At 63.5% G+C, this 26,708-nt stretch overlaps 1 protein-coding gene across 1 annotated transcript; it reads right to left on the bottom strand.

The window, feature by feature from the left end:
• Positions 1–1,897: 1,897 nt before the first annotated feature.
• On the bottom strand, positions 1,898–17,825 carry NPEPL1 (aminopeptidase like 1). The gene is made up of 12 exons (XM_028524608.2): positions 17,375–17,825; positions 16,615–16,800; positions 15,963–16,133; positions 13,727–13,816; positions 13,184–13,265; positions 11,355–11,497; positions 5,837–5,914; positions 4,886–4,986; positions 4,146–4,269; positions 3,702–3,878; positions 3,183–3,293; positions 1,898–2,657 (listed from the first exon to the last, which is right to left on the bottom strand). The coding sequence occupies exons 1-12, from the start codon at positions 17,522–17,524 to the stop codon at positions 2,499–2,501; spliced, it is 1,572 nt and encodes a 523-aa protein (XP_028380409.1). The 5' UTR covers positions 17,525–17,825; the 3' UTR covers positions 1,898–2,498.
• Positions 17,826–26,708: the final 8,883 nt, after the last annotated feature.

The raw sequence follows: 26,708 nt of genomic DNA, 5'->3' as shown, positions 1-26,708 counted from the left end.
GGACACAGGTCGGGCTCTCCCAGCTGTGGGCCCTTCTGAGCCTTCAGGCCCCTGCTCCCCCCTGCTCCCCAAAACTGCCCTGGGAGGGGAGCGCGGGCTCTGAAAACACGGGTAGTTTACCCCGTTCTGCAGGCTGCCAGCGCCGGCGTGCATGTGGGCTCCGCTCGGTAACTCAAAGGCTAGCGGGGTCCCCCGTCCTCTCTTCCCGAGCCCGGGGGGAGCCCACGTGCTCCAGCACAAAGCTGGGGATTCTTTCCACCCTGGTACCGCCTTCCCCAAAGAGCCGTTTTCCCTTCTCTCGCCCCTCGTTCCTGACTGCCGGGTACTGCGCTCTGCTGCTGGCTGCCCTCCAACCGCAGGTGGGTGCCGGGGTCCCAGACCCCCCCACAGGACATTGTGCAGGCCCGGGTGGCCGGCGTTCGCTCCCCTCCCCCACCTGGCTGAATGCAGGGCTGCGGCCTCCTCTCTCGGGACGGGGGTGCTGACACCCACCTGCCTCCCCCGTTACGTGGGGCTCTGCCTGGCGGCGGTGACGGTTGTGGCCAAGGCCCCCGGGAGCGCTCCCTCAGTGTGGCCCCCCCTCCGTCCAGTGTGACAGGCTTCACGACATGGACGGCGCGGTCAGGTTCTGCACAGATGTCTCCCCGTGTGGCCCACTGGAAACCACGATCAAGTGGGTCGGCCTGTGCCCACCTGCCCCCCACTGGCGGCCGCCCCCGACCCAGTTGCCGGGGCTCCAGTGGGGCCACGGGAAGCAGTCGTCTCGTCCTCAAGGCCTCTGGCCAACAGCCCCCTCACCCCCTGCCTGCAGTCCCCCTGGTGACGGGCACGCAGGCCAGGCCCTGAGTCTGCAGCTGGTCCCCAGCTGGGTCCCTGGCCCCAAGGACGCCCTTGTGCCCTCACAAGGGAGGCTCAGCTCTGCCCTGCTCCTTGCCCCTGCATCCGACAGCCCCCTGGCGGGGGGAGCGGGCAGTGCTGGCTGCCTGGAGAAGGAGCTAGACCCCCTCAGCGACCTCTGTCTCCTTCGGGCCCTCTCAGAGGGGTGCTGGTGAGAGCTGCTTATTGCGAGGCCATTAAGCAAGCTAATGACCCATGAAGGCTCCCGGCCTTTCCGGCCACCCCGGCCGTGTCTCCCCTGCGCTCACGGAGCCCGCTACCCACCGACCGCCTTGTGACCGCTATTATCGTCACTTAACATGTTGGGTCGCAGTTTTCCCAGCCGGGGCCCAGGTCTCGGAGCCGCTGCTTGCCTTTTCCGGCTGAGCCTGTGGCCGCGCACGCAGCGGGCAGTTAATAAATATTTATTTGGGATCAAGCCCAGAAGGAGTCACCTTGATTTCCAAGGCGGGGGAAGGAACTTAAGAGTCTGGGGACACTTGGGCAGGGGCGAGGTCGTCGGTGGGCCAGGGAGGGCGCAGCTGGTGACGTGCATCCCGCAGCCCTGTTCTCACCCCTCTGCCCAGCGGAGGGGGTCCAGAGGTCCGGGCAGCCGCCCCCGAGCCAGGTGGGGCCCGAGCGGCTGGCCTCCTCCTGGCCCAGGCGGCTGCTGTGACGGAGCACCGGAGGCGACAGCGGCCCTGCCTGTGCTCTCAGCCAAACTCCGGAGGAGCTGGCTCCCGGGTCCCCCGGGCCCCCTCACCTGGGCCCAGGTGGGAGGTCTCCCTGGATCCCGGCCAGGCCTGGCCCTTCCGCCCCAGGGTTGGGCCCTTCTGTGCGAAGGACCGAGGCCGGCCCAGCACAACGCCCGGCTTCCCGGTGCGCTGGGGGCTGGGACAGCCTTCCCCGCAGACCTGGGCTCTCCAACCCGAGGGTATCATTTGGGAGGAGGTGGCAGCAGCCCTCAGGGTGGATTTCCGACACCGGGCGGGGGAGAGAGAGAGACAGAGGCGAAGGTGCATGAGGGGCAGCCACATTTAATTCGACCACCGGGGGCCTGGAAGGGGCCGGAGCAGAGACTCCTTCTGCTCTGAAACGTCGATTCCCCGAAGCAAGTCACCTCCATCCTTTGGAAGGGGTCGGCTGCCCGGACACCGCAGCAGCCCCGGCCGGAAGCGTGGGCCCGGGCTCCCTGCGATACGGGCGCCACCTGCGAGGAGGCCTGGGGCTGGAAACAGGGCCACGAGTGCCTGTCTCGGGCACCAAGTGGATGCAGGACACGTGAGGGCCACCAGGCCAAAGGCACTGGGGCTGCCCGTGTGTCCCGGGGCCCAAGGTCACGCAGAGGCCCCGGGGGGGCGGGGAGCACAGTTCGCAGCAGCTGGCGGGATGCCTGCGGGCCGCCGGAACAGAAATGGCCCCCCAAGCTTCCCGCCCTTCCCCCAGGGCCCCGAGACCCCTACGCTGCCTTGGAAGACAGAAGGAGCCATTTCCATCGCCACGACCACTATACACAAAAACAAACCAGAGCCCCTCTTATGGTGTTACTTCCAATTGCTTCAAGTTAACGAGTGCAGAGTGAGGCAGAGCCGTCCGTCGCTGGGCCGGGAGGGCGGGCGGCCTCACACGAGTCTGCGCCGCTTGGAGTCCCTCTCCACGTCCCCCTCCTCGGCGTCCGCCTCGCAGCCGAGTGGGGACACCAGGTTCAGCAGAGGGTCCTCGGAGGCTCGCCCGAAGAGCGCCAGCAGCAGGGCCACCCCGAAGCCGGTGGCGCGCTCGCCCTGCGGGCAAAGGGCAGGTGGGCGTCCCATGCTGGCAGGGCCAGACCCAGACCCGCCCGGCCTCCGGAGCCCGCCTCTATGGGGGGGGGGGGGTGTTCCAGACCGGGGCGAGACGTCCACCTCCCTGCCTTCCCCCACAGACCCCTCGGCTGTCCCGCCGCACTCAGGGCGGAGGAGTGCGAGAGGGTGAGGCCCCGGCGCCCGGGCCCCTTGCGGAGGATGGACTGGCTGGGGAGGGGCCGCGCGCAGCGGCCACTCGGTTCCCAGAGGCGAGGAGATCAGAGGTGGGAGGGACCGCAGCGGGCAGGGAGGCTGGGCCGCGAGCGGTGTGACCCCCGACACAGAATGAGCTCCGATGAGCTCAGCCTGCAGCTCTGGGGCCAGGGAGGGGCTTGGGACATGCAGCACGGGAGGGTGGGAGCCATGCCGGCGGCGGGGAGCGGGCAGGGGGGAAAGTGGACTGGCCGGCCAGCTGAGGAGGCGTCCTGACGGGTGGGAAGGTACCCACGGGGGCCCCGGACTCACGGCGTGCACGGGCGCGGCGATGTCCAGGTGGACCCAGACCCCGGGCCAGTCGAAGCCGATGTGCGAGGCAATGAAGAGGCCGGCACAGGAGCTGGGGCTGTTGTCCCGGTCCTGGGGGGGCGGTGGAAGGACAGACAATGACCGCTCTTCCCCTCACAGCAGGGGCACGGCTGTGGACCCTCCCACGCCCCCTGGGCTCCCCCCACTGCCATCCTCAGCCACCACGTCCCCTGGTGCCTGAAAAAAGAGGCCGGGGGGGAGGGTTCAGCGCGGGGAGGCAGCTGAGAGGGCCCCAGGACCCCAAGGACGTCGCACGTGGGCTCAGGTCCGCCCTCACCGCACGGCAAGGAGGGGTCCCACAAAGGGACTGGCGGCGGGGACCACAGACCCCAGAGGGGGAGGCGACCCAGGACCAGACGTGGTGGACACGCTGGCGGGGAGCCCCGGGAGTGGTGCGCCCCTGCTCTGGACACCCTCCCCTGCCCCGCCCCCCCCAGCCCGGTGCCCCTCCGAGCCTACCGCCACGGAGTTCTTCATGTCGGCCACGGCCGAGGTGAACTCGCTGAAGTGTAGCTCGGGGCAGTAGACCAGCGGGTGCACCAGGTCCCCGCACTTCCTCCCGCACTTCACGCAGGCCGCCTCCCACTCGGCGCTGTTGGTGAGCACGGCGGCGTGGTACTTGCCCGTGGCGATGCCCTGGGAGGCGCGGCCCCACGGGGGACCAGGGAGAGGTGGATGGAGCCCCCGGGGAGAGGGGGGCACACACAAGGCAAGGGAGGGCAGAGAGGACACAAAGAAGCCACAAGAGACGTGGTGAGCGGCAGAGACAGCCAGCGGCAGGAAGATGTCCCGTCCTGTCCCGTCCCGGCACCCAGGCCCCTGGTCCCCAGCGCTGCCACGGACGAGCTCCCCGGTCCCCCGCCCAGGCGATGAAGATGCAGCGACAGCAGCTCAGACTCCCACCTGGGCCCCGGTCAGCGTGGCCATGTCCAGGATGATGTCGGCCCCCAGGTCCTTGCAGGCGTAGGACACGCCGTCCGCCAGCACCAGCCTGCCCTCGGCGTCCGTGTTGTTGATTTCCACAGTCCTGGGGGTGGCAGAGACACTGCTCAGCATGGTGCTCCCTGGGACCCCTGCAGTGAGTCCCTGGGGCACTGGAACGCTGGTCTCTGCAACCCCCCGGGGGTCAGAGCCACCACCGTGCCCTACAGCCATGCGGGGCTAGGCCAGGAGCAAAGGCCACCGGGTCGGAGCCACCCCGTCACTCTCAGCTGGGAGCTGGGGCAAGCCTGTGCCTTAGTCTCCTGGTCTGCAAGGTGGGAGAACGGGCTCGTGTGGGCGACATTTACACAGTTCCTGGCCCTGGGTCAAGGTGGAGGAGGACGCGCCACTCAGAGTAACGCTGGGGACGAGCACCCCTGTGTTGGGGGGCGGGGGGCTGTCCCACTAGAGCAGGCTGGATCCCAAGCTCCTGAGCCCTGACCACCTTCCCAGACAGCCCTGGGAGCAAGCAGCCTGCGGTCCAGGGCTACCGGTCGTAGGGCATCCTCCGGCAGATGTGCCCCCGGCTGGAGCAAGTGGGGTGAGATCTGCCCCCCAGCTGGGCACGACTCCAGCGGACCAGCCCGGCTCGGGAAGGAGGGGCAGCACGCCCAGAGGGAGCCGGGCTGACGCGCAGCGACCCGAGGGGCGGGCGGCCTTACTTTCCTGAGTACAGCAGGTGGATGTCATCGGGCCGCGTCGCGTTCGGCCCCACTGCGTTCTCGGCCAGGCAGAACACGGCATGAAGGTTGTCCTTGAAACCCTGGAGGGGGCGTGGGCAGAGGCTCCAGTTACCGGCTGGCGGTGCTCATCTGGGGAGGCCGAGGGGCCCTGGGGGGGCGGGGGCGGCGCCGGCCGGGCCAGGCGGCCGCCTCATCGCATGCGGGCCGCACTCCTCGTTAGTCTCCAGCCGGTGCGGGGACGAGAGAACAGGCGGCTCGTGCTCCTTCTGCAACGTCCCCCCGCAGGGCCCGCGGGCAGCCTGTGGCTTGCGGCTCTGCTTGAGAGAGACCCTAGAAAGGCCGGTTTCCAATGCGGCTGCGACGGGCAGAACCAAGAGCTGGCCTGGCTCTGGGCCTGGCTCTGGAGGGGCCGGCCCCTCAGCCCTCCTAGAAGCCCCTGCCCCCTGGGGACCCAGCCCCGCTTCCTCCTGGGGTCTCTGCCTCCCTCTCGGGAGCCGGGCTGGGCTCCTGACTGGCAATGGATGAGAAACTCTGCCCAGACCTTGGGTTCGAGCTTTGAGCTCACCCCCAGGGGCCAGGCCAGACGGGCAGGCCCTGTGGAGAGACGGAGCCTTGGGCTAAGTGACAGGAAGGGCCCAGCAGCTCAGACGCGTCACCCCCTGGTCAGGGCACACCACGCCTTTGTTGCACAAACACATCTCCTGGCACGGGGTCTTCCAAAGGACGCCCCCCAGCCTCACCCCTCACCCCAGGACATCTCGGCCTCAGGGCAGGGAGGGGCTGCACGGGAAGCTGTGCTTCCTCCCATTTTCAGAGCTTTGGGTCCCTGACGGGTGCAGATCCCCCGGGGAAGAACAGGGGAGGCCGCGGGGGAGGGGGTACACCCCGGGACTCCTCCCCACCGAACTGCAGAGGTGGGACCCCACTGACCTGCTTGATGGCGGCTCTGAAGGCCCCCAGGATGGCTGCGGCGCCCCCGCAATCCCTCTTCATCCCTGGCATGGTGGTCTGGGGGCGGGGCAAAACGGGGAGAGAGGGCTGAGAGGGTGCTGACTGGTCGGCCACAGTGCCCCGTCCGCCCTGTCCCACCCTGCCCGTGTGGCGCTGCCCAGGCCCGCAGGACCCAGAGGAGAGATGCCAGGAAACACCTTAGAAGCAATGGGAAGCAGAGGCTGGAGACTAGGGAACCGGGGGACCCTTTCTCAGCACAGCTTTGGGGGCTATCCAACAGAACTGCAGCCGGTCAGGGGTGGGGGAGGAGGACATGGGGGAGGAGGGCACCCCCAGAGCTGCCGTAGCCGCAGTAGCCAGGCCGCTACTCAGACAGGCAAAGACACGGCCACCTGGGCCCGGAGGCTGGGGTGTCGCCCGTGGCCGGGCTGCCCCGTGAGCAGGCCCCACTTCCCCGCCTGGCGTGGGACGGCGTCCCCACCGGGCCTTGCCGACACTTGTGTTCCCGGCTCTCTCTGCTCCTCCACGTCACCATCGTGAGTGATTTCCCCGGGTCAGTGGGAATGCTACAGATGTCACCGTCACATCGCACCCCCACCCCCACCGGTGGGGACCCCTGCTGTCCCGCCATCCTGCCCACCGTCCACTGGCATCTCCTGGGTAGAGCGGTTGTGTGAGAGGCCGCTACAGACGGAGGCGGCCGCCCGCCTGCCACCGAGGTACGCGTGATGTTCTGTCAACCGGCGGAGAGTGGTTACGTGTTTTTACATTTTATAGGCTCCCCACGCTAATTGACAAGTTCATATTTTAAATTAACAGCAGGTCACCACATGGAAGGATTCGGGTTTGCAATGTACCGAGCGGTGTTTTGAACCTTTATCGGATTACGTGGGCCTCCAGTTTTAATGGAAACTATTTTTAGATATAAACTGAGCTGCTTTTACAATTAAATCAGGGGAACATGACCCAGCTGGCACTCCTGAAAATAAGCTATCTCTTTTGACCCAAACTGCGAAAAAGCACAGGATTGTTTAAACGGGAAAACGGGGCCTCGGGTCTGCAATCAAACTACTTGCAAAACAGCCCGCAGGAAAACAGCTCGAGGCGGTCGGTCACCGGAATCACTGTCACTGGCGCGGCCTCCCTCCCAACCACGGGCGGACAAACGCCGCACTGTGGCGGCAGGTCTGTGGGTGCACGCTCCGCAGCGCCCCTGGGCCGTCTCTCCTTTTCTAAAGGGAACGACTCCCGGAGTGACACTAAGGTGGCCTTTGCCCTTTGCCCTGGGCTGACGCTCACACCCATGGACCACAGGCGACGAGTGGACGGCGGGCACAGCACAGCACGTGGCGTGGCACTGAGGCAGCCGGCCCCAGGAAAGCACAGCACGGCCGGTCCCCCTCGCCTCTCCTCGCTGAGGCAGGAAAGTTACTGACTTGTCACCAATCTCAGCCCTGGAGTACAGCCAGCGGAGCCCCATGGGGCTCCAGCGATGGCGGGCTGGGGAGGGCGGGGGGCAGGGAGCAGCCCCAGCTCCGACCTCCTCCAGCCTGTCCTCACCAGCACCCTTCTTGCTCGAAAGAACTTGGCAGCTCGTTCCTCAAAAATGAACAAATCGGGCCTCTCCCTTCCAGGAAAAGTTCCACTGTTGTTTGTTGCCAATGGTCAAATTTGAGCTTTTAAGCACACACACACACACACAAAAAAGGGTCAGAATTTTCGGAAAACTTACATCTGCCTCCAGCTTCCAAATACTCAATGGCTTTTCAAAATGAGATGGGGGGTGATACTAACAAATGGGACTTAAAAAATATTGTGTGACGAAATGTGTCAAACTTGAGGAGGTCTGCGTAACTCTGCTAACAATGTCTTCCAAAGGAACCCACGCGCGTTATGACAAAGTCGTGCGTTCACAGTTCACGCGACACCAGTCGGTTTTAACGTAGTGGCACAATCTCCACTGATACCGTTTCAGGGTCCACCTTGGAGCTGACCTTTCAGGGGCTACCACTTGTCAAGTTTTGGTGTGATAGCAAAGGGGAGTGTTCTCGGTTCTGCGACGTGCACTACAACTACTTCTCCTTTTCCACCTACAAAGTGAGGGAGGCCAGACTTTCCTCCCCCATCTCAGCAGGAACAGCCTATCATGGTGCACCAGAGGCCGAGGCGGCTACGTGAGCACGGCTGCCTTCCCTTAAGGCGGGCATGGCAGAGATTTGGAAACATGTAGAATGATGCCACTCGTCTCACTCATTTTTTTCACTTGGGAAAATATACTTATTTTCAGCCCTGGCTGGCGTAGCTCAGTGGATTGAGCTCGGGCTGTGAACCAAAGCGTCGCAGGTTCGATTCCCAGTCAGGGCACATGCCTGGGTTGCAGGCCACAGCCCTTAGCAACTGCACATTGATGTTTCTCTCTCTCTTTCTCCCTCCTTTCCCTCTCTAAAAATAGATAAAAATAAAATCCTAAAAAATAAATAAAATACAATAGAAATTTAAAAAAATAAAAGAATATACCTATTTTCATATTTACATTAGCATGCAGGTCAACAATGGGTCTGTGTTATTTTTAAATGAATCCATATATGTTTGAAACATCCCCGTTTTAATTTCCAGCACGGGAAATACTGACACACATCACTCTTATACACAAACCCTCTTTGGGTCCCTGCTTTAAGAGCACCAGGGGTCCCGAGACGGACATACTTGGTGCCCACTAGTTCTTGCTGACCCTGGTTTGCCTTCCAATCCTTTGGAAATGGGACTGAGACTGTTCCTCCTACGTGGGGGGCTGGTGCCACCCGCAAAATGACTCATTTCCAGAAAGCCCCGATTCCCACTCCGGCCCTCCCACAAGCCAGCATCCGCAACAAGCATCCGACCCCGGGGAAGCAAGCCCACGGTTCTGCCGGCCAGCTCTCAGCTGCCTCCAGCGCAAGGGCGGCAGGGAGGGGGTGCCCAGCCCCGGAGAAGCCTGAGGGGGCTCACCGTCTGGGGAGAACTGAAAAGCAGTAATAAACCGACTAAAAGTCAGCCCGCCTGTTGTCATCAGTGGTAAATCGCTCTGAAAAAAACCTGTTGTTGGTTGAAGTGAGTCCAAATCATATAAATAAAAGCTTCAAATTGCCCATTTTAATTACTAATCCTTTTAGAAACATTATTCTAATGGATGGTAATAACTGCCGGTTTCCCAGCCGGCCCCCACGCACAGCGCAGCGACATGCCTCGGGGCGGAGGGCGGCCCCGAGGGTCGGCGGGGTGCGGGCGAGCGCCGTGGACCGGCGCCCGGAGTGGGGGCTGCGAGTCTCAGGCTCCCGCCTGCAAACAGGGGGCTCCAGGGGCGCCGCGAACTCAGATTTCTTCGCTTCCCTCAATCTACGGGAGCACCTGGAGCGGTGTCTGAACGGTTTTCACTCCACAGGTGCTTGAAGGCCCCTGGAATCAATCTCAAAGAGCCGAACACGTGGGCAGTATCACAATTTCTGGGGTTTCTTGGGAAATGGAGGTTTTAGCAGTCCTTACCAAGCAATCCTGAGGCTGAAGACTTTTCCTGAGGGGTTGTGTTTTGGTGGCTTCAGCTCCCAGAAACCCCTCAAAATTAAAAGCAGTAGCATCGGCCACGAGTAAAGCCAAATGGGTGCACCTGGGACCTCTCTCTGTCTCGTGAGTGTGAGGCTGTGGAGGTCAGCTTTGATACAATCTCGGACAGGTCCGCAGGGGTAAGGCTGGAGGACACGGACCTGAATCAGGCCGGTACCCACTCCCACAGCCAATATGGGGGCATGAGCTTTTTCCATGAAAAAGATTACATTCATACTAGTTCAGTGTGTTAATCCATGACTGTCTTTTTCATTTGTATCATAATATTGATTTTAAGCTCTCTACTGGCATGGAAATATACATGGAATTCAATAAAGGAGAATTCACTGTCAGTTAATTCGATATCGGTGGGGTTTTTTTTAACCATTATTATTACTATTTCATTTCCTGACTAGTCCTGCAAATAATTTTGTTTGGAGAAGGAGGAAGGACGTTGAACAACAACAACAACAGGTCGCCTACTGCAGCACAATGTCTACCCTAAATAGCAAGGGATACTGGGGTTCCACGTCGAAGAGGTGACAGGGCGTGGTGGGGCCTGCGGCAAACTGCAGGGTGCATGCTGTGTCCCTGGGGCAGTGACCCTGGGCAGCCACCGCTGCGCTCAGCAGGATGCTGGGACCGGCAGGAACGCGGGACCGGCACTGCCAGATTCTCTGAGCCTACACCAGGTCCCAAATCCAGTCTTTTGGGAGACTTCTTGCCGCTTTTAAAAGTTGGTAACTAACTCAAATTTTGAAACACCGTTTGGGCCCTGGCTGGGTAGGTCGGTTGGTGAGGGCGTCATCTTGATGCACCGAGGCTGGGGGTTCGACCTCCAGTCGGGGCGCACACAAGAACCAACCAGTGAACACAGCCGTGAGTGGAGCAAGTTGGATGTTTCTCTGTCTCCCTCCCTCTCCCGTCCCCTCTCTCTCTCTAAAATCAGTAAATTAAAAAAAAACATGCCATCTGAGCCAACAGGACGCAGCTGTGAGCCACGCAGGCAGCCAGCGTTCACGCCTGCGCTCTTGGTATGAGCTCAGCCCGCTGTCTCCCTTCCAGAGCTTTCTCTCGGGGACGGTTGATTTTCTTCCCTTTGGATTTCCTAGGGCATCAGTTTCACATGCCTGCTCCTTCGGAGGCCCCCCACCTCACCCCCCAAGCCAGTCTTTGTCCCCTAGAGCCCAGCCCCGGCCTACCACACAGGTTGGGGTGGGGGACAGACGAAGGCCTCTGGCTGCCTCTGTTCCCTGCACAAAGGGGGCTCCTGGGCCCGGCAGGCCCCAAATGCGCTGGGTGCAGAGGAGGGTAGGCCGCTGAGCGGCTGACAGACTCGGGCACAGGCTGGTCCTCCTTCAGTACCTGCCCTCCCAAGACTGCGAACTTCAAAGGCCACCCACAGGAGTGATGGCTGAGACTTGAGCGTCACGGCCATGCTCCCCGGCAGCTGGCCTCCGTGTCCAAACCCCCCCGGCTGTACCCAGGGCGGCTGCTTTCTGAGCACTCTGCCCCAGGGAGACCGGGGACCATGGAGACCGTGGGTGTCCCCCCAGGGCCTTCTCACTGTCCCCCAGGGACACCTGGTTCCTTGAAGGCTGCCTCCTGGGTGCTGCTTTCCCGCCCTTGAATCATTTCTGCAGCTTTTTTCTGGCTTCTCTCCAGATTTTTTTGTTTGTTTGTTTCCAGACCCCTGTTCGCAGGGTGAGTCCGTAATCACGTCCCTCTCCGAAGGGGAACAGGGCCCACTAACTCTCTTCCTGAACGCAGCTCCCCAGAGGCACGCTCCACTCCAAGCTCCCAGACACCTGGCACCTTCCTCCAGCACCTGAGAGCCAGGAGCCCGCCTAGATGCCCTGCACCCTGGGACCCCCCCCCCCCCCCCCCCTGCCGAGCGCTGGCCCCAGCACCTTCTCACCTTCCCTTTGATGCTGAGACCCCCGGTGTCGTAGACGATCCCTTTGCCCACCCATGCGATGGTCTGGGTGGCTCCGTCTGGGGTGTGGCTGAGGACGGCCAGAGCCGGGGGGTGGAGGGCGGCTTTGCCAACGCCATAGATTCCTGCGGGAGGCACAGGGAGGGGTCGGTCAGGCTCGGGCTGAGCTGAGCAGAGGACTCCCCGCAGCCCCCCAGAAGCAGCAGCTCTCCCACCGGAAGTGTCCCCTGGTCCTGGGATCTCTCTCCTGGCGCGCGGCACGTCCCACCCAGCTCCCGGCCCTCTTTCCCATCCCCCGGCCGGCGGGGCTGAGGGGCGCAAATCAGCTCCAAGGCTCTGGGCTGCACACGGAGTCTCGGCAGAGCGCTGTTAGGCAAGAAGACCCGCTGAGAACAAAATATGGTGTGGTTCCCAGGAAGAAAGGAGCAGGATCGCAGGAGAAAATGATTTTTGGACGACACTCCGTGGTTCTCCAGCCCACACCCAGCCTCCCTTCCACGAACCCTCCATGCTCTCAGAACTCGGCGCTGCCCTTCCCGAGCTCACGCCTGCCACGCTGCCCCTCCGTGCAACACACGTCCCGTCTTTGCAAGGAAGCCGCGGCCCGCTGTGGGCAGAGTCCACGCCTCAGGTGCCCGGCAACAGAACTGAACAGTCACAGCAACCGGGACAGGAGCCAGTAATGGCTGCCTGGCAACCTCCTACTCATCCTGCAAGACCCACTGCAAAGGTCGCCTCCTCTGGGAAGCCTTCCCCGACGGGCACGGCCTCTCCCTCCACTTGCAGTTGGTTCACCCAGGGCAGGTGCTGCTGAGATGGCCGCCAGTGGCCCCTGCCCTGGGCACACGTGACCTCTCCCGCCCAGTGGGGGCGGGACCCCCTGTCCCACTTCTGCACACGGCAGAAGTGAGGAGATGCCACCTCGAAGGGGAGGTTACAGACACTGGGCCTGAATCTGGCCTGCTGGCTCTTTCTCGCTCTCTGACTCAGCACGTGCCTGGAGGGGAGCGGCTGCCGTGCCGTGAGCTACTCAAGGAGAGGCCTGTGTGACAAGGAACAGTGTGCCAGCCCGAGACCCCCTGGCAGAGCCTTGAGTGGGACCTGCTGGGGCCCACTCCCAGCCCCAGTCAAGCTTTCGAATTCAGGCAGCCTCGGGGGTGACCTCGGGCCCGAATTTCCGCCCATGGAGCTGTGAGATCGTGAATGTAGGTCCCTCTCAGCTGCTACCTTGTGGGGTCATTTGTTCTGTGGCCACAGAGGGCGAACACAGTGACCTGACCCTAGGCGGTCCGAAAGCACCAGGTCCCGGGCTCACTGCACCGCTGGTGCCCGGGCAGTGGGGGGGACAGGGCTGGTGGGCAGGGGACACCGTCTGCAGAGGCGGTTTGGAGCCGAGGCGGGCAGCCCCGTCCCGCGAGCATCTTGGAGGCATGTGCTCCCGATGGAGGGAGCCAGAGTACAAGGCCTGGTGTGGACGTGACTGTGTGCATTCGAGGAACAGAAAGGCCCTGCTGAGCTGGCCCTGGGAGCGGGACAGCAACTCGTGAGGAGGCCGGGAGGGGGTGGGGTGGGGGGAGGGGGGACTTGGATCCTCCGGCTTCCAGAGTCTGAATCAGAATCTGAACCGCTGCCTCCTCTCGCCCCGAGAGGCAGTCTGCTTCCCAGGGCCTGGCCCCAGCGCTGGCCTCAGGCCAGCTCCTTCTGGGATGAAGCTGTAACGACACCCCGGGCGGCCCCCTGCCACCCTGCCCGCCGGGGTGCCCGGGACCACTCCCCAAGGCCGAGACCTGCGAGGACCCGCCCCCACTCACCTCCAAATCCTCGGGTCTTCAGCTCCTCGTCCCGGATGACGGTCGGGGTGATCCCCAGTTCTTTTCCAACTTTCTTAATCTCCTGGATGCGTTTGTGGAAAAAACAACAACGCAAAGACACGTGAAGACGGCTTAGCCCGAGGCGAGGCCAAAGCTCCGGGCCAAGGAGGAGCGGATGGCCCTGTGGTGGGGGAGCAGGCAGGCTCGGAAGCCAGCGGCTCTGACTCCCTCGCTCGCAGTGTGATTAAACCCAGGAGAAAAGGCTCGCCCTCCAAACCCTGCAATTTCCTGCAGCTCGTGGCTGGAGTCCCGCAAAGAGGCCTTCGAAGGAGGCTCTGTCCCCCCTCCGCCCTCGGTGGGGAGAATGCCGGCCCCTTGGAGCCGGGTGGGGCGCAGAGCTTGGCCCGCAGCAGCGCCAGGGTTCCCCAGGCAGAGCGCCGAGACTGTGAACGTTGTCCCCCTCCGGCCCCCAGCTCCCCGCCGACCCTCCCCGGGGGCCACGAACACCCACCCCATCCCGGCCCCACGCTCTGGGCGACGCACCTCGAGGAAGGTGTCCGTGTTCATCTCATTGCAGGGCGTGTCCACGATGCGGGCTGCCAGCCGCACACTATCCGTGGTGTTCGTTAAGCACTGGGAGAAAACCACAGGCTGTCACGAGGGCCCCGGGGCCAGGTGGAAGGGGCTGTCCCTTTTTGTCCTTTCCCCTGGGGGCCGCAATGTGTCAGAGGCACATGTCATCCGGGGGAGGTTGTGGGGCTGCGGACGGGACGGCGAGGGGGCAGGTGGAGGGGGAAGCAAGAGTCACGGGGCCCCGGTTCCTGCCGCCCACCCAGCCACCCGGCCTGGCACAAGTGGGTCCACGAGCCTCCTGGCCTGCTGCTCGCTGCCTCCCAGCAGCGGGTGGCCCTGTGCTTGGCCCTGGGCACTGCCCACTCCCTCTCCCGGGGGGCCGGGAGGCGCTGCCCCTATTACAGACACATCCGATTGCCCGAGACCAGCACAATGAGGCCCGGCCCCCATGGTGATGGGGTCAGGAGGCCTTTGGGAGGTCAGGAGGGTGGGGCCCCACGATGGGGTTAGTGTCCCTACGAGAAGCAGAGGAGACCGGAGCTCTCCCCCGCTCTGCCCCAGAAGGACTCGGTGAGGAGCGGACAGCCGTCTGAAAGCCAGGGAAGGAGCCCTCCCCCGAGCCCACCTTGACCTCGGACCTCCAGCTTCCAGAGTGGCCAGGAGTGAACGTCCGCTGGCCAGGCCGCCGCAGCCGTGGGCTTTTCTTGTGGCGGCCTGAGCTGACCAACACCCCCTCCCTTCTCTTCTTGGGCGGGGGTGGGGGTGCCCAGCCATCCCATGGGACACTTCTCATAAGCCCCCTCCCCCAGAAGCTTCTCTGGGTGCTCCCGAAGGAGTAAGAGCGCTCTACGTCCTCAGCCTCTGGGTCGAGGGCAGCGGAGCACAGGCGGGGAGCCGGCGGAGGCTCCCCGGGCCCCAGCGCGCCGCCACCGCAGAGCCACGTGGCTTTGGGGAAGAGCCTACACCTCCTCACGCCTCAGTTTCCTCACCACAAAAAGCAGGACCATTCCTTCCTTCATTCATTCATCCCACCCATGCCGATGCAAGCACCTACTACGTGCCGGGCCCCATGCCAGACTCAGAATCTGAGGGTGACCGAGGGTGCAAGGCCAGCCGAGGCTGCAAAGTACCACTCCCCTCGGTGCTACAGAGAAGGAGGATGGGAGACGCCACGGGGACCCGGAGGGGACCAGGGGCCGGACGGGCCCTGAAGAGGTCTCCGTTAGGGAGCAAAAGGCCTCTTTGGGAGCCGGCCCCTCCTGAGCTCAATTTGGGACGGAGGGCAGCGTCAGTGCAAAGCCCCGCCCCTGCAAAGCCCCGCCCCTCGCAAAGCTCCGCCCCCTGCCGGCGTGGCCCCGTCAAGTCACTGCATGTCTCTGAGCCGCTGTCCACTCAACGCCAGGACGGGAATAACAACAGGACCCCCCTCAGAGGGCCCGCCTGACCCCTGAGGGCACGCACGTGTGCTAGAGCGGGGCCTGGCCCCTGACGGGTGCCCAGAGGGCCCTGGCTGTCACGTGACCAGCTTGGCCTTCCCGAGGCAGTGCGGAGGGGGAGCTGGGGGAGGGACCAGTTAAGGGACGGCTGCGGGGTCCGGAGCAGTGGGCGTGGGTGGGGGCGCCCTGAGCGACAGCATCAGGCCACGTGCTGCAAAAATCACGAGTGGGAGCAGGTCCCTCAGCTCAGGGGCTCGGGAGGTGGCAATGACAGAGGGTGACGTGGGAGAAAGGACCACCTGGGTCTGGCTGCTGGTGGGGGGCCCAGAGGTGGGGTACGGGGGAGCAGAGCGCTGGGATCTGGGAGGGTCACAGCACAGGGGAGGGCGCTTTGTGTGACATTCAGCCACACGAGGACCTCAGAGCTGGAAGACACTTTTCCAGCCTTGCCTGGGCCCAAAGGACTCTTCTGAGGGCCCAGTGAAACGGCGGAGGTGCGAGCCCACCGTGGAGGGGGACGTGGCAGATACGGGCACAGGATTATCAACACAAAGACGGGCAGGTGCCCAGGCTGCCCAGGCGCCCAGCACCCACTGGCTGCACACAGCCTCATCCTGGAGAGGAAGCCCCACCTGCGGGGGGGGCCTTCTCAGGGGTGATAGCAGCCCTCCCGGCCACCCCTCCCCCCCGAAGGAGGGGAAGCGTGCCCCCCAACACCCCTCCCTCCCCCCCACGGCCCAGGCACACTGTCTGCACATCCAGACACCCACTTGCAAAGTGGACACTTCCACCGGCCCGTTGTCTTGTCCCACCAGGAAAAACTCCACGGTGACCGTCTTCTTCTCCGTGCGCCGTGACGCGCCGGAGCGGTGGGTGAACAGCGGGAAGGCTCGGGCCAAGGCGCAGGCGGAGGCGAAGACGTCGGACCGCTCGCAGGCCATCTGCAGCACGGAGGGAACCGAGATGAGGGCGGGAAGCGGGGACCACGGGGGTCGGGGCCGCCCAGGGAGCCGCAGTCGGGGGTTCTGGGGCTCACAGCTGGGTCAGGGGCCACCCTACACACAGTCAGGACACAGGCATTGCAACGAGGCGCCCCCCCTCGGCCACTCGCTGTCTCGCTGCCCGGGAAAGGAAACCCCAGGGACCGGACGCCACTGCGGCCTTCCGAGACAGGAGAGCAGGACGTGAAGGGACTGAGGTACAGGCCTGTCTGGATCTGCACCTGGGAACTGTCTACAACACTGATCTGGGGGGAACGGCTTCGTGTCTCTGGCCTCAGTCTCCCTGTCTGTGCGGCGGGAGTGACCACATCAGGGTTGTGGCGGCCTCTGAGCTGCGGTGGGCCAGCGCTCCGCCAGGCCGGGCGAGCTAGGGCCCTGCGCTCCCTGCCCGTAACAGAAGCCGCTCCCCTCCAGCACTCACCACGATGCACCGGTGCGTTCCCGGCGGCAGGCAGGTCCGCACAAGCCGGGTGACGAAGTGGGCGGCCGAGGGGCTGTTGTGCCGGCTCACCCGGGAGGGCAGGGCGGCCACAGTGGCATAGTTCAGGTAGAGGGGACAGCTGTCCGTGGGGTTGGGGTTGAGCGTGCTTAGCGCGGCCTGCCAGAGCTGGGCGGGAGGGGAGAGACGGAGACAGACACAAAACCTCAAACAGTCCGCATGCCAGGTGGCCCTGGGAGGCATGTGGACGCTTGTGGTGCTAAGGGGCCCCTGTGCAGGGTCCCCGAAGCTCCCGCCGTCCGTCCCGGAGACGTGTGGCCTCTGCCTAGAGCTCAGTGTGTGTGTCTGACAGCACAGCTGCACCTGTGGGGCTCGGCAGTGGGGGTTTGAAGGCCGGTGTGGGGGCTGCTTTGCTTGGAACGCAGGAAACCCCCGCTGGGGACACCCAGCCAGGTGCCCCTGGAAGTGGGGACAAGTGGGCACAGCCACGGGGGTCTGGGAGGAAGCAGTTCCTTCGAGGTGGCCTGTGTGTGCGGGCTGGTGGTGTCGAGGCAGCGGCCCGGGCCTGCCTGGAGGCCGGCCTGGCCCTGCACGCCCCGGCAGCGAGCAGGCGGGCGGGCAGGCGGGCGGGGGGCTCGGGCGCGGGCCAGGCGGGGCCTCGGCGCCTCCCCGCCGCCCGACCCCGCCCGTCCCCCCGCTAGCCGGCGGGGCGGCGCAGGGCGGAGGCGCGCGGCCCGCTCACCTCCTCGGTGACCCGGGGCTGCAGCTTCCCGCGGACATGGCTCCAGGGCACGCGGTGCAGGTGGTGCAGCTGGCCGAGCAGCAGCAGCGGCCGGCTCTGCGGGTCCGCATCCCCGGCGCTCGCTTGGAACTGCAGCCCCACGCTCGCCATCTTCGCCGGCCCGCGCGCCCCACCCTGCCCGGCCGCCGCTCCCGCTCCGAACGGGCTCCCGCTCCAGCCCGGCCTCGGCGCCGCCCCGGCCCTGCCCGGCCGTCCGGCCCCGCCTCCCCCGCCGCTGCGGGCCGCTCGCGAGACGTGCTGGGCCCGCCCGGGGCGCGAGGGGGCGAGAGGGGGCGGAGGGCAGGCCCGGGCCGGGCTCTGGAGCAGGCCCCGAACTCCGTGCAGGCCCCAAACTCCCGGCCCCGAGCTCCAGGCGGGCAGGCAGCGACCCACAGGCCTCTACCGGAGTAGGCCCCAAACCCGGGCAGGCCCCCAAGTAGGTCCTGCCCTCAGAAGGAGGAAGCGCCGCTCTCCAGACAGCCCTCTGGCAGAGGGCCCTGGCCGGCGGCCCCAGCAGGCAGCCAGCGGACCCCACTGGCCTTGACCTGAGTAGACTCAGGCTCAACCTCAAGTCCACCGCAGCAGTTCCCACCCGTCCGGAGTGTATATGAGCCCTAAGCAGACCCAGCCCCGCAGTGAGGCAGGCCTGCAGGGCCCTCTGAGCACCCAGTGGTAGTTTGGGGGACCCCACACTGGCAGGCCTGCCCTTACACCTGCCCGGGAGTCAGGTTTGGCTGGGCGGCCTGCTCTTTGGACCCGTGCCAGCTCCGCGCTGTATCGGCCCCCAGTGGCTAGCACGCTGGGCACCGCCCAGTCTCTCCCTCCTCACTTAATGGGCTTCTCCGTGTCGCTAGGGCCCTCGCTATTTTCCAGGCACCGTCCTGGGTGTGACGGGGGTGGCAGAGAGGAGGGCGGCCACCCAGGTTGAGTTTCTGAGTTGGCCAGTTATAGTAAATCCAGGCATTGCCTTGTTGCATGGGGGACCCTCCCTCAGCCCACCCCTTTGCAAGACCCTCACCTGGCAAGAGCCTGGGTGAGCTGCAGCCGCCCCCTCGGCTTTGGGAGGGAGGACAGGATGGAAGGGCAGTCGGTGGGTGACTTACAAGAGCACCTGAGTCACCTGTCATTGAAGAGGGGGCCCTGGCAGGGTGTTGGGGGCACCTGGTGGAAGGGGGGTGTGCCATTGGTGAGGGTCCTGGCTCCTGCTGTGGCTCAGATGGCAAGGTCCAAGGACTGATGACCCAGTGGTGGAAGTGGTACTCGAGGGTCATGTAAAAATAAAAGTGCTACCCTATCCCGCCCACGGCTGGATATTCAAAGGCCTCTGGCTGGCACCCCTCTGTCACCCCCAGCTCCTTCCAAGTACCACTCCTCTTACTGAGTCTCCTCTTCAGCATCAACCTTCAAGGCAGCCGAGCCCACTCCCCAGTGTGCCACGAGGCTTCCAGCCCCTCCCTGGCTCAGCCCCACCCCTACTCTGAACCCAGCCACGAGCCACGCCTGCACCTCCCCTGCCACCTGCCCTGACTCTCCCACAGCTTCTGAGCTGAGGTCCTCGGGAACCTCCCGCTGGACCAGGAGCCCCGCATCCTGCAGGCGGGCCGTCTGGTCTTCCTCCTGCGGGGCCCAGCGCAGAGCGGGCGCCCGGAGCACAGCTGCGGAACGAGTGCGACAGACTCCTTCGACCCCCAGCTTTCCCCACATAAAAGTCCGTGCTAATTGGGTCTTATTTTCTTCAAAAGATTTTACAGCAGCTGAATGTTTTCACACATTTGTACGGGGTACGACGAGCACGCACGGAGATCTATCGCTCTGCTCTTCTGTTTGCAAACACACCGCAGACGGGTGCCGGGCGCTCTGGTGGGGGGCGAGGCTGGGGGGGACCGTCCTAGAGGGGCAGGGAGGTGAGCGGGGCCGGGTGGATGAAACGGGCCCTGCACAGGCGAACAGGACGGGGGCGGGGCCGGGGGGGGGCATCCAGGTGGGGAGCGGCCCGGCGGGAGGGCCCAGACCCAGACTGTCCACGGGGCTCGGGGCTCGGTGTGAGAGCAGGAGGCGCGGGTGGCGGTGGTGGGCCGGAGCGTCTGACTCATCGCATCGACTTTTGCAGGCCGTGGCCGGATCCAAGAGGCGCTTCAGAGAGCCAGACCCGGCCGTGGTGTGTACAGGGAGTTGGAGGGGGTGAGGAACTGTCAGTGCGGAGATGATTTTGGAGGCTCTTCCCTTGTAGATGGCCCCAGGACAGGATGGATGCGATGATTCAATCCAACCACGCTTATTGAACCTCCCTCCACAGAAAGGCAGGCAAAAAGAAAACAACACAGATGCTTGTTAGAAGCAGGTATTACTGATTCTGGTTTTGAGCCACCCCCGAATCCAAGACACCCAGATGAAACAGAGCGTTAAGGAATCCTTCCACCTCAGATGCCTGCCGGTCTCCGGGGACCAGGCCCCTCCCGCTGCCCTCCCCAGGGGTTCAGCCCTGTCAGACGGGCGGCGCTTTGCTGGGGTCCATTTGCAGGAAGCTGTCCACCTGCCGGGTAGTGAGTATTTCACCACCCATGAAAAGCTCACCTCCATGAAACTCCCTTTAAACAATGAAAACATGAAATCACTCACCAGATCTTGAAGGCACCCCAAGAAGAAACGTAATGCTCTGGGGGACCAGAGACCCCTTCCGAGCTCAACTGGGTGTTCGGGCCTAATTCAGGGGTTGGGGAACAGACAAAAACTTCTGGAAGAAGTCAGAATAAAGGTCCTGGGACTTACGTGGAAGTCGTGGGGTACGGTCCACATTCCGGACACACCCCTGACACCCCAGCATGGGAGATGGCTGTGGGGTGTTTGTTGCATTCCAGAATGCACCCCACCAGGTGCCCCGACACCCGCCCGGCCCCAACCCTCTGCCTCAATGCTCACAATCCCACCACAGCCTGAACGAGGGGACACCGGCCCCCTCTCCGGGGGCGCTCATTTCAACTTTCCGGTGTTTCTCTCGTTCGTTCAACACCTATTTCCTGACTGTCAGCCCGGGGAGGCTCCAGGCCCAGTCAGACCTCCCTGCCCCCTCTTTCCCCAGGGCCGGCTGTGCCATCTTCGGGGCTCGGAGCAAAGATGAGGACGCAGAACCTGTTCTTCAGAAAAGAAGGTCAAGATGGAGATGGTCTGAACTCTCAGCACGGAGCCCCGAGTGACAGCGGCAGCGGCGTGCCCAGCAGGCCACCCTGCCCCACCCCGTTGCATGTTCACGTGCACGTGCCTCTCAGAGCCGCCCCTGCCAGGGTCCCCACCGAGGCCACCGAGTCCCGGCGGCCAGCTCCTGCCTTTTCCACACGTTCCTGTCCATCCTTGAGTGCTCCTGTCCTGTCTGGGACAGTGAGATGGCCCCCAGACTCACGCTGGTCCTTCCTGGCCCCAAAACCTAGTGCCAGCCACTCCTTCAAGGAGCCTGTGTCCTGTCAGCGGGGGAACGGGGGTCGAGACACCCAGGCCCCAGTGTGAGGGGCCCCCACTGCTCCCACACCCACCATCTCCGGCCCTCTCGGAGGATGGGGTACGAGTTGTCTTCCTAACCCCACGAGGCCCAAGGGATTCCTCCAACCCACACCCCACACGGCTGGCCCCTGTGGCACCTGCCGCCTCCCTCATCTGCATCTGCGTCTCCCTGTCCCGAGGGGGAAGCCCCGTCCCCCAGTCACCCTCCTGGGGCACCCCCTCGCCCGCCCCTGCCACGCTCACCCAACAGCCCCCACTCCTGACCACAAACCCACTGCACCGAGCTCATGATGTCCTAACAGTGTTTCCTTTTTCTGCTCTTAGACCGTCTCCCACCGGCGTGCCACAGTCCATTGGTTTTCGGGTGCTGACACGTCCGACTGCTGCACTCCCGCCTGCCGGCCTGCGCTGGGCGTCGGGCGGGCCGTCCCCGTCTCCCGAGCCGATCCCGGTTTTGAGTGCACGCGACGCTGCTGCGGTCCGCGGCCAAGGGGGAGGAGGCGCCAAGGGGCCGCCGCTGCCTCCCGCCCCTTTGCTGCCCCTCCTTCGGCGGGGAAACACTTTTACTAGTTTCGGGCTTCTCCCTCCTGTTTTCTGTTGGGTCGAAAGGGCAGCACCCCACATACTCATGGCTGGGACACAACGGACGGCGTGGCGCGCGCCACCCTTTGCGGTCCGCTGTAACAAGGCACATCTGGTGGCGTCGCGTGGAACCTGGTGTTCTGACAGCAGTGGAAGGGGAGCAGGTGCCAGGAAAAACGTGTCGCGGGGAAGGAGGGGGAAGGGTTTGCAGGGGCAGGTATAAAGGACACGTGGACAATAACAAGGGGGTGCAAACAGGAGGGGGTTGGGGAGGGCTGGGGTGCTGGGGAAGGGTGTGGGGAAAAGGCAGAAAACTACTTGAACGACAATAAAAAATGTTAAAAAATACAGTAAAATAAATTTAGAAAAAGAAAGATGTGATCAGGGAACCGTTTCCCAATGACAAAGAGCACTCCTTCCACCGTCGGTGTGCAGGGCTTCTCCATCACGCGAGGGGCTGAGCCAGCGGTCGGCGGGCCCCCCGCCACTCACTCTAAGGGGCCTGGATCGCTCCTCCCGGGAGGGCGAGGACTCGGGGACTTAACTCCTATTTACTGCCCAGCACCGGTAACATTATTTCTGTAGCTGCAAAAGTTTTCAAGGGCACAGGGAAGGCCCGGGGCTGGGGGCACGGCAGGGAGGAGAAGAGAAATAATTAACAGGCCGAGTGGCCCCGCAGTCCTTGAAACACCCTCAGCATGCGAACAGGGAGCTGTCCGGGGGAGGTGAAGGGCAAACGCGCATTTTGATGGAGGAGCCTTTTCTCGGGAAAGCGTCCACCGGCAGAGCCCCCGGAGCAGTTCGTGTCTCTGGTGCACCCACAGTGACTCAGGCCTCAGACACCTGAGTCATATTTTTCCCAGAAACACCCCCGCACGCAGCGGCCCTCGGTGCTGTCTAAATGGGGATCTTTGAGCAAGTACAAGGGCCCTGGCAGCCGGGCTCTGAGAGGAGGGGGTGGGGGGAGGAACCACGAACTGGAACGGTTAGTTTTTCTCGAGGGCCGTGAGAGGGAACTGTGACGTGTATTTACATGTACAGGGTCCACAAGTAGGGCCTGCCTGCCCGTGGCTGGGGCGGGGGCACGTGACTGTCTCTCACGAGACGGACAGCAATGGGAACATTTCACCTAGAATGTCAGAGGGTGAGCTGGCGTGCGATATGGTCAGGTTACAGAATTACATGCTTATGGTTTTGTGATGAAACAGAGTTCGTAGTGAAAGAGGGGCATTGTCTGTGCCGGACCCAGTATAGTAATACACGTATATTTCTTCCTCACTAAATCTGGAAGGTACTGGATTTCAGGCCGGTTCACGGCTCCGGCTGCAAAGCCCCGAGACGGGGCTTCCTTGCTGACATCACAGCGCAGGCCAAAACGCTAGACTGGACCTAAGATCACTGACCCCTTCACAACGGTTTATAGAGCTGGAGGGACGTTACAACCTGTTATCTCAAAGAGTACAAAGAGCACTCCAATCGGGTTCTCGGGTCTCCTAAGAGCCTCACAAATCCGGCGATACTTACACAGTGCCTCCGAGAACCGTAAGAAGACATTCCGAAGCCTCTTCCCCAACACGCCGGGTGCGCAGGGAGTGAGCGCCGTGCAGCGCTGTCTTTGAGGCGCGGCCGGCCGCGCTGCGAGCTGCACATACCACGAGTCCCCTCTTCTCCTCTTTGAACGAGAAGCCACTTCCCCGGCCCCAGTCCTCTTGGGGGTCACGGGAAAGGGGGGAGGGGAGAGCGGTGGGGAGCAGCGCGCCCCAGCAGCGCTGGCCAGACCTTTTCCATCCCACCACGCACACGCACACGCATGCACACACACATGCACGCACACACACGCGCGTGCACAAACTAGTGACTAAAACGCTGCGGCACACCAAAACACAGATTTTTTGGCTGATCTGATCCCCCGAGCCAAACCGGGCTTAATTTTTGATTCCTTCACACTGGACATCCATTGGGTGGGCTCTTGTCATTTTTTTATTTGACCATCTAAGGGAAAAGAGGGCAGTGCCCCTGACTCAGCCGTCAGCACTGCACCTGGCCGAAACTCGCGTGGCGTGCCGGCTGGAAACCGCTCGGGCTGCAGAACTCGGAGGGGACGGGGGACGGCGGGGCAGGGACGGCAGCCAGCTCGAGGACTCTCACCAGGTCTGGGTTCGTGGTCTGCTGGTGGGCCCACACCGTGGCTGGGGGACGCGCGCAGCCTGCGAGTGGCACGGCGGCGGTGCTGAGGTTCTGCGTGCATTTAATTATTAGCGTGAACTGAAGGTACTGTCACTGTTTAACTCAGCCGACCTTTTAAATGGGTAACCAACCTTGAGGCTTAATTGGATTTCAAAAAAAAAAAATCAATTTCTAGTCATTGCACAGTGTGGGAACGAAGTGCTACACGCTCAGGCAACTGGAAGGTCGGTTTCGCCCGAGACCACGCCTTTGTTTTATTTACGAGGCTCAAACGCCACGACCGTCCCGTGGGTGCGGGACGCACACGCGGGCCTTTCTTAAACAAGCGCCCATGCCCACGGCTGCGCCCCAGGGCCCGTCACAAAGGAGCCGCCGCCGCCCGCCCGGCGGGAGGCTGAGTCACCGGCGGCCGCGTCTCTGTGCCGATCCCACGGACCGCCCGGCCGGGGAGAGTGACACGTCCCTGTCCGCACGTCCCCCCGGGCCTCGGTCGGCGCTCGCCTTCGTACCGGGAAGAGACTCCTTGAGGAAGCTTTTACCAAATCACGTCTTGACCATTAAATCTTTCTCGGAGAAGGTCATATAATTGCATGCAAAGAAATGAACAATTAAAATGACAAAAGCGGTGCTGGTCTGGAGGTGGGGAGGAGGGAGGGTGCTGGGTCCCGCCGGGCGTCGCTCCGGCCCCGGGGAGCTCGGCGAGCCTCCACGAGGGTCTCCGGCCCCCCATCTGGGAGGAGGGGAGGTTTGGGGGCACGCTCTCCGGAGTGGGTGCCACAGTGTCCCAAGTCAGAACACCGCGTTAAAGAAACATCTCCCCCCACCACTCCCCTACCCCGGGCTCTTCCTCTGAGAAGAGGCCGGACGAGGCGAACCAGGACCCTCTTGCCTCCATCACGACCTGTTTTTGTGAAATGAGAGCGACGGTGACCGCTAATGGCAGCATCTGGATGGTGAGCTAAAAGCAACTCTAGAGCAACAGTTGACAAGCAGAAAACGCCAAACCCAGGGGTCTGTTCTAACTAATCCTGGTGCCATGGATGCTGGGGGCAATGGACCCTCCTTGCAACGGTCCCTCTGACCCCAATGGGCTCACGTGCAGGCCCACGCAATCGCCCCCACTGGAGACAATCCAGGGAGCTCGCGAGGACGCGTGGACAGATGGTTGTGTTCTTTCCTCGGCTGGCCAGATAGCTGTGACTACGGCATGTCCCTCTGTTGTCAGGAGACAGACTTGGCCGCAGATTGGCTGAATGGTGTCCAGGGCGGTGTGGGGTGGGGACGGGACGGACGGGACGGACAGGACGCACAGCTGCCGCCCACGGACTCCGAGTCCTGACTCTGAGCTGCTTTCTGACCGGCTGGGCGTCTCCCTGCGCGGCCTTCGGGAGCCCTCCCTGGGCCTACTCTAATACCTGTCACACCGAAGGGGGTTGTTTTGCCCTCAATTTCGAACAGAACTAAACAACAGCAGCAGGCAACAAGGTGAGAGGGGCATCGGGGTGGTGAAGGGAGCTTGGGGAGAGAGGAATTAGCTTTCAGGGGTCTAGCACCCAGGAATCAACTCTGCGAGGCCCACAGTTCCAGGGACACGTGGTGTTGAGTTCCCAAACGCAGCTGCCATCCCATGACCCAGGGCTGCTGGACGGAATCCTGGGAGAAATGGAAACTCCGTCACTGCAGCGGCGCCGCGAACCCGGTCCCATCCCCCCACATGGAAGAACCTTGGAGGGTGGTCACAGCCTCCAGACAGACAGACGGACCTTCAGAGGGAGGCCAGGGCCTCATGCACGACACAGGGGCCCGGGTGCCACCCCCCACCCCCCGGGACCCCGGAGGCCTCTGAGGACAACGCCAACCCCGCGGCTACAATTAACGCGAGGACTGCAGGGTGCCGTTCCATCTCCACTGGTGCTTTATTGTACAGAAGTTTCCAGTAACAGTAAACCGGTTTTAAAAAGGACAGAACAGGCGTGTGGGACAGAAGCGCTTCACTAACTGCCTTACTCAAGCACACCAGGAAGAAGCCTTCTCTGACCGGCTTGGTCGGGAGGGTCCGCTGCCACCACGAGGCCACCAGTCGGGACAGGACACTGAGGCACACAAACGAGGCGACCCAGCGAGCAGAGCGTGGCTGACCCACTGGAAACCGACGTGGCTCCACGCCCACGGCAAGGCCACCCCCCGGCCCCGCCCGATGAGTAAAACCGCAGACAGTCGGCCCCAGCCACAATCTGGGGGGAGGGCAGGGGCTCTGGGGACCTGAGGTCATGCACCTGCCCAGGTCTCCTCTCACCAGGCGGGCAGTCCCTGGGACTCGGAGCAGCAGGGCCCCCGCTGCCCCTTGTCTCTGGGCGAAGCCCAGGGGGCTGGGGGAGCCCGACGGAGCCACCACTCCGGCCAGGGCCTTCCCGCGGGCAGTAGCTGTGGCAGGGCAAGGAGCCGTCCCCTTCGGGGGCAAGGAGTGGCCCTGCGGTTCCAGGACACCATGACCGCGTCACTCTCGCTGTCCCCAGTGCCGATCTGCCCCCGGTAAAGGCTCGGCAGGGACTACCGTGTCTGCAGGAGCCCAGCGGGCCGGCTCGCAGGCTCCGGGGCTTTGGCTGGCGCCGCCCTGGTTCCCGTCAGGATGGACGGTCCACCCACCGCAGCGAGAGCCTTAAAGCCACTTCAGATCCGTGATCCATCCCTATGGGCTGGGGGACAAAAACCAGCCCTAGTCGCCTTATTCACTGAAAATAAATACGAATAAATAGGGGTCCTTTCTTAAAGGGCCACTGTCCCTCAAGGGTCGTGAGGACAGCACTTCTAGAAGCCGTCCGGTGTCAGCGCTACAGGCCGTCCGGGAGGAAGGCCCTGGGTCCCGGCAGTCCCGGCCCAGGAGCAGCAGGGACGTCGGCCCCCACCGCCGGGGTCGGGCCGGCCGGGACGAGCCAGGGCGCCCGCGGCCCCTCTCAGCACCCGCGGAAGCCCCGCGCGGCCCGGGGACGACCGCGGCGAGGCTGGCTTCCCAGTCCCTGACTTCCCTTCC

This window comes from Phyllostomus discolor, chromosome 9 (assembly GCF_004126475.2).
Source record: "Phyllostomus discolor isolate MPI-MPIP mPhyDis1 chromosome 9, mPhyDis1.pri.v3, whole genome shotgun sequence".
NCBI classification, from domain to species: Eukaryota; Metazoa; Chordata; class Mammalia; order Chiroptera; family Phyllostomidae; genus Phyllostomus; species Phyllostomus discolor.
This window is presented reverse-complemented; position numbering and strand designations above follow the sequence as displayed.

What these genes read in the sequence shown, in the direction of transcription:
- NPEPL1 (XM_028524608.2), bottom strand. Translation starts at nt 17,524, where the DNA reads ATGGCGAGCGTGGGGCTGCAGTTCCAAGCGAGCGCCGGGGATGCGGAC. An exon ending in GAAGACCCGAGGATTTGGAG is followed by an intron (nt 11,498 to 13,183) that starts GTGAGTGGGGGC and finishes TGCCTCCCGCAG; the next exon opens with GAATCTATGGCGTTGGCAAA. An exon ending in CACCTGCTGTACTCAGGAAA is followed by an intron (nt 4,270 to 4,885) that starts GTAAGGCCGCCC and finishes TGCCACCCCCAG; the next exon opens with GACTGTGGAAATCAACAACA.